This window comes from Pelophylax lessonae, assembly GCF_965119305.1.
Source record: "Pelophylax lessonae genome assembly, chromosome: 4".
In the NCBI taxonomy this organism is placed as follows: domain Eukaryota; kingdom Metazoa; phylum Chordata; class Amphibia; order Anura; family Ranidae; genus Pelophylax; species Pelophylax lessonae.
The window spans coordinates 71567995-71582147 of NC_138771.1; the positions used below are offsets into that span (position 1 = coordinate 71567995).

Here is a 14153-nt window from a genome sequence, read left to right on the forward strand (position 1 = left end):
ATGGTAATGGGAACTGCCATTGCTGGTTTGTAGGCAGACGAGGAGCTGCGGTATTTTCTCCCACCCATAGATGGCACTGTGCCATTTTTTTAAGGCTGGCAGGAGATCATTAAAGTGGAGTTCCACTGGTTTTTGTGTTTATTAAATGTTAGCAACGACAAAAAGTGTATCTGCTGACTTTTAATAAACACACACTCACCTGTCCCACGATCCAGCGATGTGGCCACCCCAACCCTGGGTTCTCTCCCTCTCCTCTCCCTGGTGCCAGCAATACCAGTGCGGGCACTAGGGTTGCCACCTCATCCCTTTAAACCAGGACACACATTAATTACACAGGTTCTGTGGCTGATTAAGGTGGTAATTAAACTCACTTAGTGCCTTATGTGCATCATATCAGCCTCAGAACCTGTGTAATTAATGTGTGTCCTTGTTTAAAGGGATGAGGTGGCAACCCTAGTGGGCACCTGGCTGTGACAGCTTGTGGTTTCACAGTCAGGTGTGCACGTCCCACTGTGCCTACTTAATAGTCGGGAAATCTTCTGGGACCTGTGTCCCAGAAGATTGCAGGGAGGGAGGGGGAGAGGAGAACTTCCGCTCGGTTCACCTAGGCTATCCGAGCGGAAGTGGGAGCGGGTACCTTTTAAAACTAGGTACCCGCTCCCCCCACAAAGAAAACCACATGTCAAATGTGGCATAGGAGGGGGAGGAGTCCTTATAGTGGAACTTCCCCTTTTGGTTGGAGCTCCGATATAAGGACTAGTATGTCCCCTGCTATGGGCTCCAGGCAACCATCGTGAGGAGGATGGCAATCCTATTGGATGCAAAAATCCCATAAGATTTGAGAGGCCATCTTGACTCAGAATTCTTTAACTAGGAGATTCTGCATTCTTTGGGTGCCCACAGTGTGGGAGTGAGATAGGGACAGAGCTCATGCTGGTTGGGGAGAGAGTAGGATTAGCATTTAGAAGAGGGGAAAAAGTATGTTTCCCCTGGTGTCTCCTCTGTTAGCTTTTTGGAATAGTCTCTCTCTACCAGTACACTGTATCTGCAGGATTAATTGGAAATTGCATTTTGACCAAGCAATGTCGTAGCCCCTCCTAGGGAAATGCTCCTCCGGCATTCTGTGATATGTAAGTGCTTGATATATTTCTATTGGAAGGTGGTTTTTGGATAAGTAGTGCCCTCTTCTGCCTGAAGAAGTGAATGGCCTGCAGTATAAATAGTGCCATTGCTGTAGGTTGCCTTATTTCTGTAAAAATTCAAATTTTACATTATAAAAAAAAAGGTGGGTATGCTTGTGTTTTTTCATAGTTCTTAGGTACGCTGGTTAGGTCTCACCTGCAGACTTGAATTTGAAAGTGTGACTTCTGATTAGGGATCGACTGATTATCGGCAAAGCGGATATATCGAGGGCTGATATGCACTTTCCCTGATATATCGAAATCGGCCCCGTAGGTTACCGATATTGCCGATATTTTGGGAAAGTGCTTGTACCGGAGTGATGCCTGCAGCTAGAGGCATCACCCCGGTACCGGCGTCCATAGCCGATGGTCGGCTGTCTTGTAATGACAACCAATGCGGCTGAGAAGCCGCTCGGCTGTCACTACAAGGAGCGGGAGGGGACGCCCCCCCCCTATCGCCGTCTTCTGCGGCTCGTCTTGGTCTCCTGTCCCACCGGGAGACCCAGGCAACCAGCCTGCACGGCCGCTGAAGACCCGATCAAAGCCGCATTCGGCTCTGATCGGGGCTCCATGCAAAAACCTGGAAGTGATGTCATGACATCACTTCCGGGTACTGGCGGCAGATTAAAAAAAATTACAGCATTCAAAACAGCCAAACTTGGCGTTTTGAATGCTTTAAAGTGCAGAGGAGGGGTTTGGGGTCTTTTAGACCCCCCAGATCCCTCCACAAGAGTACCTGTCAAGAAAAAATAAATAAAACATTTTTTTAAAAAAAGTACGAAAATATCGGCACATATTGAACGATACCCGATATGCATTGGCCAAAATATCGGTATCGGCAACGGAAAACCGATATCGGTCGATCCCTACTTCTGATGCTGTCATTCTTAGCCTTAGTGAGTCTAAGAACAATCACATTCATATATAGTGTGCCAACCTGTTGCTGCTCCATCTGCTGCTGTTACCATTTTCCCACCTCTTCACCCGTGAATGTTTCCTATGCCACAAATCTAGATGTCCTAGCAACATTTTTTTTCTGGTTGGAGGAATTGGTTCCACTTTGAAGCCCAAAACATGAACCCTCACAAACCCCATCAAAGCCGTACATTTATTTCTTTTGAGACACAAAGTATACTTACCTAAGTTCACCATTTATAACTTCCACCAGTGTTGTTACAGGGTGTGGGATTATTAATCCAGCACTGCAGATCTTCCCACAACACCATCCTGTTCCTGATAGTCCCCCTGCACATGTTACACCCCCATAGATACAGTGGAGGAGTGAGTGTAGCAACCCAAAGACAGGAGGTGCGTTACTGACAGAACATAATGGAAAAAGCCTTAAAAAAAAAAAAAAAAACACAGATGCAGCCACTACATCTAAGGACTGGCAAGCTGCAAGATATTAAATTTTTTATTTAGATATGCTTTTTATTTAGATAGGTGTATTAACCACTTGCTTACCTGACCATTTCTCAAAGTTTTGTCATACATGTCAAAATCTGATTTTTTTTTTTAGAAAATTACTTCGAACCCCCAAATGTGTATTTTTATCTAAAAAAAAACAATATATGTTGGACTTCATTGGTATTAGAGAGGACAGACACTTTAATATATCAAAATTACAGAAAATGTATACTAATAAAGTCTGACATATATGTTTTTTTTTTTTGAGATGGTAATGATTATGGATGTTGTACACTTTAGCCACTTTTTTTATATATATAATGCAATTATATAATTTTTAAGCAGAGGCCCTAGAGAATAAAATGGTGGGGATGTTGCAATTTTTAAGTCATGCGGTAGTTGCGCAAAAGTCTTTTAACGCAACTTTTGGGGAAAAAATACACCTTAATTATTTTTAGTGAACATAAACACAATATAATACCCAATTTCTAGGTAAAATATAAAAGATGATGTTACCCAAAGTAAATAGATACCAAACCTGCTATGCTTTAAAATTGCATATGCCCCTGGAACAGCAACCAACTACAGTACATAAATAAATTATCCATAGGCGATGCTTCAAAAGCTTTTACAGGTTACCAGTTTAGAGTATCACAGGAGGTGTGGCCCTAGAAGCATTGCTCTCCATGACATTTGCTCTGACATTTTATTATTTATTTATAATATATATATACTGTACCTTTTTATTTTATTTATTTATTATCACTACTATTGCTATCACAAGGGATGAACAACATCCCTTGTGATAGCATGGGCCTTGACAGGTCCTCTTTATGGAGAGATCTGGGGTCTAATGGACCCCAGATGTTTCCTCTAACGTTTAAAGCAGCAGATCAAACCAAGAACAGTTTGATCTGCTTCTTCATAAGCCGGCATCGACTTGTAAAAAAACAAACCGAAAGTACGGAAATTCCCATCGCTTCTGGTTTTTGATGTCACACAGTGGGAGAAACAACATCAGTTCCCTTGTATTACTTTTAGCATTAGGAGAATCTCTTATTGTAAAAAGCGATACTGGGATTATGGTTGTAGCCTCAACCATGATCCTGGTATATTCACTTCAATACGAGGCCATAAATATATACACTGTATACTGTATGTAGGTATTAATGCCTGGCTAAGAAAATAATATGTTTTGAAACCTTGCTAAAAAAAATTCAGTGTGTGACACATACAGTATGTTCTTATTGCCTAAAAATATAATAACTGATTCTGAGCTGCTTCCCGCAGTTTATGGCTTCCCTGACCACATTTTCTGCTTGAATGGCTTACTGGATTAAAGTACATTTTTATAGCTGCATACATATTGCAATCCCAAAATCATAGCCTAGATTTTAGGGACAGCAAATAGTATTTTTTATGATGTGCATGGCATAAACATCTAATAGCTATAGTGCCAGATGGTTCCCTTATCCTAATAAATGAGACATTTATATACATAAATGTGCAATCGTTTATATGCATTTCCTGCTGAAAATTTATATATACAATAGATTAAATTTGCTAGCTCAAAATGACAATAATTTGGAGGAATAGCATGTGGTTGCTGGAGCCTGATAGAGAAACAGAGGTGGATATGATGACATTGTTTTGCTTATGTTATGACATACTTATCAGCAATATATCTATGGCACAGTGGGGTCAGTTCACTAACTGTTAGTACATGTGCTACAGACAGTGAGGGAAAAAATTATTTAATCCCCTGCTGATTTTGTACCTTTGCCCACTGACTAAGAAGTGATTAGTCTATGATTTTAATGGTAGGTTTATTTTAAGCATTTGCCGACTGCCGTACGACTATTTACGTCGGCAGTCAGCCCCTCACAGGCAAAGTGACATAAGGCTACGTCGCTAGCCTGTAAGGGTTTTGGGAGCGAGTGCGCGCCGCCGGATGCGCGCTCCTGCTCGGTCACGGACCCCCCCGCGCGTGGGCTGGCGGACCCGATGTCCGCCGGGCACTCGCGATCGTCCGTGACAGCGGGAGAAAGGCAGGCGGCTAGTGTAAACAAAGCCGTCTGTCAGTCTCCCCTGTGTAAGAATGGTGATCAAACGGTTCTACTATGTAGGACCGTTGATCTCTGTTCATACACATCAAGCCACAGCCAATCACAGTTAGAAACACGCCCCTAGGGACACACTTAACCCCTCCCTCTCAAAAAAAGTTAACCCCTTCACTGCCAGTGTCATTTTTACAGTAACAGTGCATATGTATAGCACTGATTACTGTAGTAATGTCACTGGTAACCCCAAAAGTGTCAAAAATGTCAGTCAAGGGTCCTATCTGTCCGCCCCAATGTCGCAGTCCTGCAAAAAAAAATCGCAGATCGCCCCCATTATGCGTTAAAAAAAAAACAACAAAAATGACAAAAATCTTTCCCTTTGTTAGTAAACGCAATAACTTTTGCGCAAACCAATCAAAATACGCTTATTGCGATTTTTTTTTACCAAAAATATGTAACAGAAAACAAATTGGCCTAAAATGTTAAAAAATTTTGATTTTTACCTTTTTTTTTTTGAGAATTTCATATAAAAAAATGTGAAAACATAATTTTTTCAAAATTGTCGCTTTTTTTGTTTATAGCGCAAAAAATAAAAAATCGCACAGGTGATCAAATACCACCAAAAGAAAGCTCTGTTTGTGGGAAAAAAAGGACGTCAATTTCGTTTAGGTCCAGCGTTGAACGACCGTGCAATTGTCCATTAAATTCACGCAGTGCCGAATCGCAAAATAGGCCCTGGTCTTTGAGCAGGAAAATCCTCCGGGGCTTAAGTGGTTAAGGTCAATTCATTTAAAAAAAAAAATGTATATATAAATTAGGGATGGGCCGATATTGATAATGATTTTTTGGTCACAACGTATCGGTATCGGCCGATATGGGCCGATATTTTGTACATTTAAAGTTTTGAAAAATAAAGACAATTTTTGACACAAATCTGGTACTAAACATGTTAATTTTTATTTAATGCTTAATGGCTGGCTAGCACCCTGTGGTGGGTGGCTGGCTGGCACCCTGTGGTGGCTGGCTGGGACAGGGCCCGTCGGGGGCTGGCTGGTACAGTGCCTGTGGCTGGCAGGTACAGGGCCCGTGGGTGGCTGACTGTCTGGCATCCTGTCTGTGGGTGGCTGGCTGGCTGTATGGCACCCTGTGGTGGGTGGCTGGCTGTCTGGCACCCTGTGGTGGGTGGCTGGCTGTCTGGAACCCTGTGGTGAGTGGCTGGCTGGCACCCTGTGGTGGGTGGGTGGCTGGCACAGGGGCTGTGGTTGGCTGGCTGGTACAGGGCCTGTGGGTGGCTGGCTGGCTCGCTGGTGCAGTGCCTGTGGCTGGCTGACTGGTACAGGGCCTGTGGATGTGGGTGGCTGGCTGGCACTGGGCTGCTGTGGGTGGGTGTATGGCTGTGATACACTCCCGTGAGACTAGTCCCGACTCCAGACGAGGCTGTCCAAGGCTAGGGAGGCGGCCTAAGAAGGCAGAATGACATCACAAAAATATCGGCAATATCGGCCAGTTACGGGGGCCGATACCGATATATCGGGGGAAGTGCATATCGGCCCTCGATATATCAGCCTTGCTGATAATCGGTCTCTCCCTAATATATACTGTGTATATATATATATATATATATATATGTATATATACAGTATATACAGTGGGTACGGAAAGTATTCAGACCCCCTTAAATTTTTCACTCTTTGTTATATTGCAGCCATTTGCTAAAATCATTTAGGTTCATTCTTCTTTCTCATTAATGTACACATAGCACCCCAAACTGACAGAAAAACCCAGAATTGTTGACATTGTTGCAGATTTATTAAAAAAGAAAAACTGAAATATCACATGGTCCTAAGTATTCAGACCCTTTGCTGTGACACCCATATATTTAACTCAGGTGCTTTCCATTTCTTCTGATCATCCTTGAGATGGTTCTACACCTTCATTTGAGTCCAGCTGTGTTTGATTATACTGATTGGACTTGATTAGGAAAGCCACACACCTGTCTATATAAGACCTTCCAGATCACAATGCATGTCAGAGCAAATGAGAATCATGAGGTCAAAGGAACTGCCTGAAGAGCTCAGAGACAGAATTGTGGCAAGGCACAGATCTGGCCAAGGTTACAAAAATATTTCTGCTGCACTTAAGGTTCCTAAGAGCACAGTGGCCTCCATAATCCTCAAATGGAAGACGTTTGGGACGACCAGAACCCTTCCTAGAGCTGGCCGTCCAGCCAAACTGAGCTATCGGGGGGGAGAAGAGCCTTGGTGAGAGAGGTAAAGAAGAACCCAAAGATCACTGTGGCTGAGCTCCAGAGATGCAGTCAGGAGATGGGAGAAAGTTGTAGAAAGTCAACCATCACTGCAGCCCTCCACCAGTCGGGGCTTTATGGCAGAGTGGCCCGACGGAAGCCTCTCCTCAGTGTAAGACACATGAAAGCCCACATGGAGTTTGCTAAAAAACACCTGAAGGACTCCAAGATGGTGAGAAATAAGATTCTCTGGTCTGATGAGACCAAAATAGAACTTTTTGGCCTTAATTCTAAGCGGTATGTGTGGAGAAAACCAGGCACTGCTCATCACCTGTCCAATACAGTCCCAACAGTGAAGCATGGTGGTGGCAGCATCATGCTGTGGGGGTGTTTTTCAGCTGCAGGGACAGGACGACTGGTTGCAATCGAGGGACAGATGAATGCGGCCAAGTACAGGGATATCCTGGACAAAAACCTTCTCCAGAGTGCTCTGGACCTCAGACTGGGCCGAAGGTTTACCTTCCAACAAGACAATGACCCTAAGCACACAGCTAAAATAACGAAGGAGTGGCTTCACAACAACTCTGTGACTGTTCTTGAATGGCCCAGCCAGAGCCCTGACTTAAACCCAATTGAGCATCTCTGGAGAGACCTAAAAATGGCTGTCCACCAACGTTTACCATCCAACCTGACAGAACTGGAGAGGATCTGCAAGGAGGAATGGCAGAGGATCCCCAAATCCAGGTGTGAAAGACTTGTTGCATCTTTCCCAAAAAGACTCCTGGCTGTATTAGATCAAAAGGGGGCTTCTACTAAATACTGAGCAAAGGGTCTGAATACTTAGGACCATGTGATATTTCAGTTTTTCTTTTTTAATAAATCTGCAACAATGTCAACAATTCTGTGTTTTTCTGTCAGTATGGGGTGCTATGTGTACATTCATGAGGAAGAAGAATGAACTTAAATGATTTTAGCAAATGGCTGCAATATAACAAAGAGTGAAAAGTTTAAGGGGGTCTGAATACTTTCCGTACCCACTGTATATATATATATATATATATATATCTCATGGTACAGGCAATCAATATTTTAGGAATGTACAAAATAACAAAAAGGGGAACTCTGAGCTGACCAGAAAATTAAAAGCAATGTGGAAATAGCTAAGGAATGGAAATAAATTGTAATATTGCACTAGAGCAGTGGTCTCCTAACTGTGGCCCGTGGGCAGGATGTGGTCCTTTTCTTCCCTTTATCTCGCCCTAAGGGCACTATTCCTCCACTGATACCAACAGTGGGGCATAATTCTTCAAATTGACACCAACAGTGGAGTACTAATACATAACACCATTCCTCCCACTGACATCAATATTGGGGTATTATTCCTCCTGCTGACACCAATTGTTTTCTATGTGCCCTGTTTACACTGCAGCGCAGTCTGGAGTTGCAGTGCAGTAAGTTGTTGTAAAATGCAGAAATGCTGCATTTTATTGCAGCACACAGAAAAGTACTGCATGTCACCATAGAGCAGTGTAATGTACTGTTGGGGTTTCCAAAAAAAAAGGGAACTGTGTGATGTGCTAAAACGTCATACTGCCCCCTACTGCTGCACACTACAGGCACTGTGAAAACTGTTTTTATAGTTTCCCAATATTATACTGTGTCTGCATTCATGAGAAAACATAAAAAAACTGCCTGGTGGTTAAGTAGAAATAAAGCCACTTTGGATAGAATATAGAATGGATATAACCCTTGTCAGTGATTTTTTTTTTTTTTTTTGCCATCCGTGTCTAATAGGGGAAATTTACCTTTACTTCCTGTCCCATAGTAACAACAGGAAGTGAGAGGAAATTCCTCCAAAGTGAGGGAATCCCTGGGTGTCACCAGAACTAGTGTCCCCATTGGAAAATTTTCCCTCTTTCCCTGTACTGGTGACATTCCAAAATTTGAGATCCCTTTCACTCTTGGCAGTTATGGTCACCAGGACAAATAGAGAGGACAAATCTTTCTGACAGGGGAGCAGACAGGAAAAAAATCCTGAGATTACAAAACCGGTCATCTCTACTTAAAACTAAAGAAAAAAGGATTTGCCTTTAGTTCTACTTTTTAAATAGCCGTTCAACCTTGGTTTTTTAGGGCTTGTTCACACTAGTAGTTGAGGGGGGAGGAAACCCCTATGGTTGGGCCAAGGTTTTTAGTTCATATGGTTACCAAGATAGCTGATATGAGAACATGCTTGAAGCATTGTGGCCCATTGTGTGTCTCCTGTGTTCTGGAAGAAGTCTTTGATGGCACTGAACAAAGTGTGCACCACTGACCATCTTCATGACTCTTCCGATGAAATGGAATGCACACCATCATCACTGTGAATGCGGGGAATCAAGGGTCTGAGTTACACCTGCCCTTCGCCTTGCTGTGTTCCTTTATGCCATTCTCATATGGATTTGTTCATAAAACAGATACAGATGTATATAGAATTACATAAAAATCCATACTGCTCTCAGTAACATACTGATATTATCTTTCCAGGAATCCGCTCATGGAATATCAGCCTCGGCTCCTGTGACCTGGACGCACAACTCAAGCTCTTTGTGACGCGGCATCTTGCTCACTTTTCTCCAGATGTTAAAGGTTTGAATAAATCCCTATTATCTTCTCCTAATGACACCAATATACCATGTTGTATTGTATTAATTAGAGTGGATTACATATTCTACTCATAAACAAGGAATAAAGAATAACAACCATGCGTCTCTTTATAGCCATTCACAATCACTCTAGTAGCACTCCACCTCTTTCATTCTCACCACATTCCAAATGTGAGCAAAATTCAATCCGTTCATAAAGTGAGTAAAATATCTATAAAGCGATTGTAAAAGTCAAATTTTTTAAAAAAAATGTAAAAATAACAAACATATTATACTTACCTGCTCTGTGCAGTTGTTTTGCACAGAGCAGCCAGATTCTTCTCTTCTTGGGTCCCTGGCTGGAGCTCCTAGCCCCTCCCTCTTGCCGAGTGCCCCCACAGCAAGCAGCTTACTATGGGGGCACCCGAGCCAAGCTGCTGCTCGATGTGTCCATTCAGAAACGGAGCTTTGATTCAGCCACGCGCCCCTCTCTCCTCATTGGATCACTGACTTTGACAGCAGCAGGAGCCAATGGCGACCCACTGCTGTCTCAGCCAATGAGGAGGGAGAGTCCTGGGCAGCAGAGACTTTTGTGTAATGTCGCTTGATTGAGATGGGCTCAGGTAAGTATTAGGGGGTCTGAGGGGGGGGCTGCTGTACATAGAAGGTTATTACCTTAATGCATTAAGATAAAAAAACTTCTGACTTTAGAACCACTAAATGGTAGCAAAAGTCCATATAATAATGTGTTGACATCTACTCCCAGGGCCGCTGATGAGGCATTACAACTGGTCCTGTTGTACAGGGCTCAGGCCTCATCAGTTAAACAGGGGGACAGCTTTATTGTTCATTTCTGCCTAAATGAATACATTGATTTTACTAGACTACACCCCGCTCCTACTTGCTCACTATGACTTAAATTACATTTCCCCGGGCCCCATCACGTCAACAGAGGGGCCCAGGAGGTGAGAGAGGAGAAGCTACTTTATTTTGTATTTTCGGAGCGTAAGCGGATAAAGTCATTGCTGTTGTTCCACTGCACCTTTGCCAGGACAGTACAAATATTACCCAAATTACTCCTTTTTGGAAAGTAGACAGTCCAAGGTATTTAGTAAAAGGCATGGCAGTTTTATGAAGTTGCTATTTTTTGTTCCAATTTTTTGTAAAATTAAGAAATAAAAATTTTTTTTTTTACATACTATCACCAGTGCAGGACAGCGTCATCATATAACTGGTGTGACAATGATCAGAGACACTGACTGGTGACCCTATGTAATACAGAAAAAAAAAAGATTTTTCAATTTATTTAAACATTTTTTTTTTTTTTTAATGACCAGAGCAATACAGTGTTACCAGAGTAAGATTGTACTACTCTGGGGAGGTGATCAAGATTTTTTTTTTTTTTTCATACACTATGATTGTTCGTAATCACTGTTATAGGTTTTTGGGAGTGAAAACTGTTCATTCAGTCGGTACTATTGTGATTAACTGTGATTGGCCACAGTTAAACACATGGTACAGATAGGCTGTGATTTGCCCTATCTGTACCATGTGATCACTGAGACCAATCACTGAGATTAACACAATAGTACACAATGCAAAGCAATCCATTGTGTACAATCGTCATGTGGTCTGCTGTAATGGGTCACAGCGATCACATGGTACCGGTGTTCTGTCAGAATACCATACCCTATCAGAATTCCATACCTACATCATTTCCGGTTGCGGATCAGCTGTGGCTTCATCATGAATCAGCTGTAGCCGCGTCACAAGTCATACTGCGCATGCGCAGAATAGGTAGGGCATTTTGATAACATCGTAAGGGTCAGGCAAAAGTCCTAATGTGCACCAACGGGTCGGGCAGCGGGATCTCTGATAACAAACATCCATCCGATCTCCATGGCCCACATTGCGCCGACCCGACACTGCGCCGAGCGACTCGACAATCCGATCTCCATGCCCCACACTGCGCCGACCCGACAATTAGACAGTGGGCGTGCGCGTGTGCGTAGGGAATAGGATTGTCCAATTGTCAAGTGCAGTGTATGCCATGGAGATCGGATGGATGTTTGTTATAAGAGATGCCGCTACCCGATCCGTTGGTGCGCATGCGCCCGCTCATGTGCAGTAGGACTTTTGCCTCACCCCCTCACGATGTTATCAAAATTCCCTACCTATTCCACGTGTAGCACCACCCCCGCAGGAGCTGCTGATTATATTATTGGGTCTACACCCTGCCTAACAACCCAATCAAATTGGCTCGATCCCTCCTCAGGCACAACTGACCCAGAATAGGACTGGACTATCAAATAGATACACAGGTTGGAATACAATACTTCACTATGCAACAATACCTTGTTACCTTCTTGAATAGTAGTCCTTCTGGGTGACACAATGGAACAACGCACAAGATTGTAATTAACCAAACTTAGTTTACTATGTATCAAATTGAATAGGGGAGATACAATACAATACAATACAAGTCCATAAAAGGTTATTTAAAACAGCTTTAAAAAGGTAAAAGAATACCCCCACACTCCTCCTGCATTAAGGCTAGACACAGTACCAGGTAGGTGGGCCTATCTGAGTCCCTCCCCCAGAGTTCTCTTCTTTCTTGTTGATCTTCGCTAGCAAGGTTATTGAATAGAGCTCATTTGTAATCCAGATTAGGAATAAAGATCAAGAAAGAAAAAACAACGAGCTGTTAGTTGTCACCGCAGGGTGTCTGCGTAACTGAGCAATAACTTCTGCGAGAGAGATAAGCCTCTGGCGACTCCTTTACAGACCTTATTGTTTGTCTATGAGTCTCCTGAGAGAGTATGGTGATAAACCCCGGGGTTTTATCACCTCCTGCTGCGCTACCGCTATCTGTAGATAAAACTGTCTCTTCAGCAGATAAAGTCAGTTATTGGGCATGTGCCCTCTCACCAACAGAAGTTTCTCCTTCGCGCGCTTCCACTGCGGTCTCAGTCCTTTGGCTATATGCCAGCCGCGCGGGGTCCTTCTGGCGGATGACTTCCGGTCTCGGCAAACAGCAGTATGACCTCCAGGAATGTACCTCGTGCTTGAGATGGGACGGTTCCACGTCGTCCCTCCAGGCTAAAAGGCTCTGGCCCAATATCCAGTGTCAGTCCTTCACTCTCGCTCGCTGGTTCCTCAGAGTCCAGCGCAGAAAGGCCCCCCCCCTTCGCGCGCTTCTCTCTTCCTTTAAATAACCTCCCCCATAGTGCCGTGCGGTGCAGCCGTGCACCCTGGATCTTGCAAAGCAGCCTGGGAGATGTAGTTTCTTCATCTTGTGAAAAGGAAGTCACAGCCCGGGAAATTCCATGCAGCTACCACTAGAGGGAGCCTAGTTCCTGGATCTTGCAAAGCAGCCTGGGAGATGTAGTTTCTTCATCTTGTGAAAAGGAAGTCACAGCCCGGGAAATTCCATGCAGCTACCACTAGAGGGAGCCTAGTTCCTTCCCACATATCAAACAGTGTCTTTAGGCATGTTTAACCCCGCTACACACTCCCCCCACTTGAGAAACTTTGGTCCCCAAAGAGGTCAACAGTATGTACCCTAGTGCATAGGTTGGCATTATACAACAAAAACATTAACATTTTGCTGAAATAAGTCAATCTGAATACATCCAATTTTGTATTCTAATAGCAGTGCAACAGTAAAACGATAAAGTGCAATTAATAAACAAATAAGTGATTTCTACAGTGTTAATATAGTGCTGATTTCTAGTGCTTTTATATAGTGCTCCTTTAAAAAGCACATGTGCCTTTGCAATTTCTTAAACACTTACATCTTAAAGTTTGTGTTGAAAAAAAAACATCAAAAGGTGAGAAAGAGAAAAAAACATATAGTGAGGTCAGAGCAACAAAATGTGCGCAAACATTAACTCACAAAGTAAACCAAATTGTGAACATCAAAAACTGTGCTTATTATAATGGCCAAACCCAATATCCTTATGTACAAACTTAAATGCAAACGTTTTCTACTTCAATACTTTGTTCTCATGATCTCTCACAGACCCCCCAAAACTTGGGTGGCTTGTACAGTTGTGCCTGGGGGTGAGCTAGGGTTGTCCCCCACCAAATCTACAGTGGAGGAACTAGGCTGGTCAGGAGATCTTTTGGAGGTAAAAACAGCTTCTTCCGAACATTCACCCAATTGATCATAGGTCAGTCTCTTAGGTGGGTGAATGACTCTCCTTTCCCTCTGTTCCCGTGGAGGCATGCTCTCAGAGGTGCTAGGATCAGGCACTTCTGAGGATTCTTCAATGTCCCCCTCCTCATGTTCCAACACAGAGGAACCTGATGGTTCAAGAGAGGTCAGTTCTTCTTCAGAGAAGGGTGCAACCTCCTCCTCAGAACCTTCATCCTCAGCTGCTTCTTCTGGAAGCATATGAAAGGGTATGAATTCAGGGGCTTCTGCCCGAAGGGCTCCTCTATCAGCCAAGTCAGATGAAGACAGGGAGGCAGGTGTGGGTTCTGGCAACTGAGATGACCACAACCAGTCGGGTACCTCCTCTTCATCTTCCAAATCTTCAGATGGAGAACTTCCCTCTCCCTCATCTGGGAGCGTCGTCTGAGATCTGGTAACTGGTCTGGACCGGCGAGAAGTCGAAGGGGCCTCTGACAAGTC

The 14153-nt window shown here is 43.5% G+C and overlaps 1 protein-coding gene across 1 annotated transcript in view; it reads left to right on the forward strand.

Annotated features, from left to right (window-relative positions):
• MAP1A (microtubule associated protein 1A) overlaps nucleotides 1–14153 on the forward strand; it is a 277331-nt gene that overhangs the window by 76031 nt on the left and 187147 nt on the right. The window contains exon 2 of the mRNA XM_082257037.1: nucleotides 9420–9521. Within this exon, the coding sequence (XP_082113163.1) occupies nucleotides 9420–9521 (102 nt within the window). The remainder of the gene's footprint in view (nucleotides 1–9419; nucleotides 9522–14153) is intronic.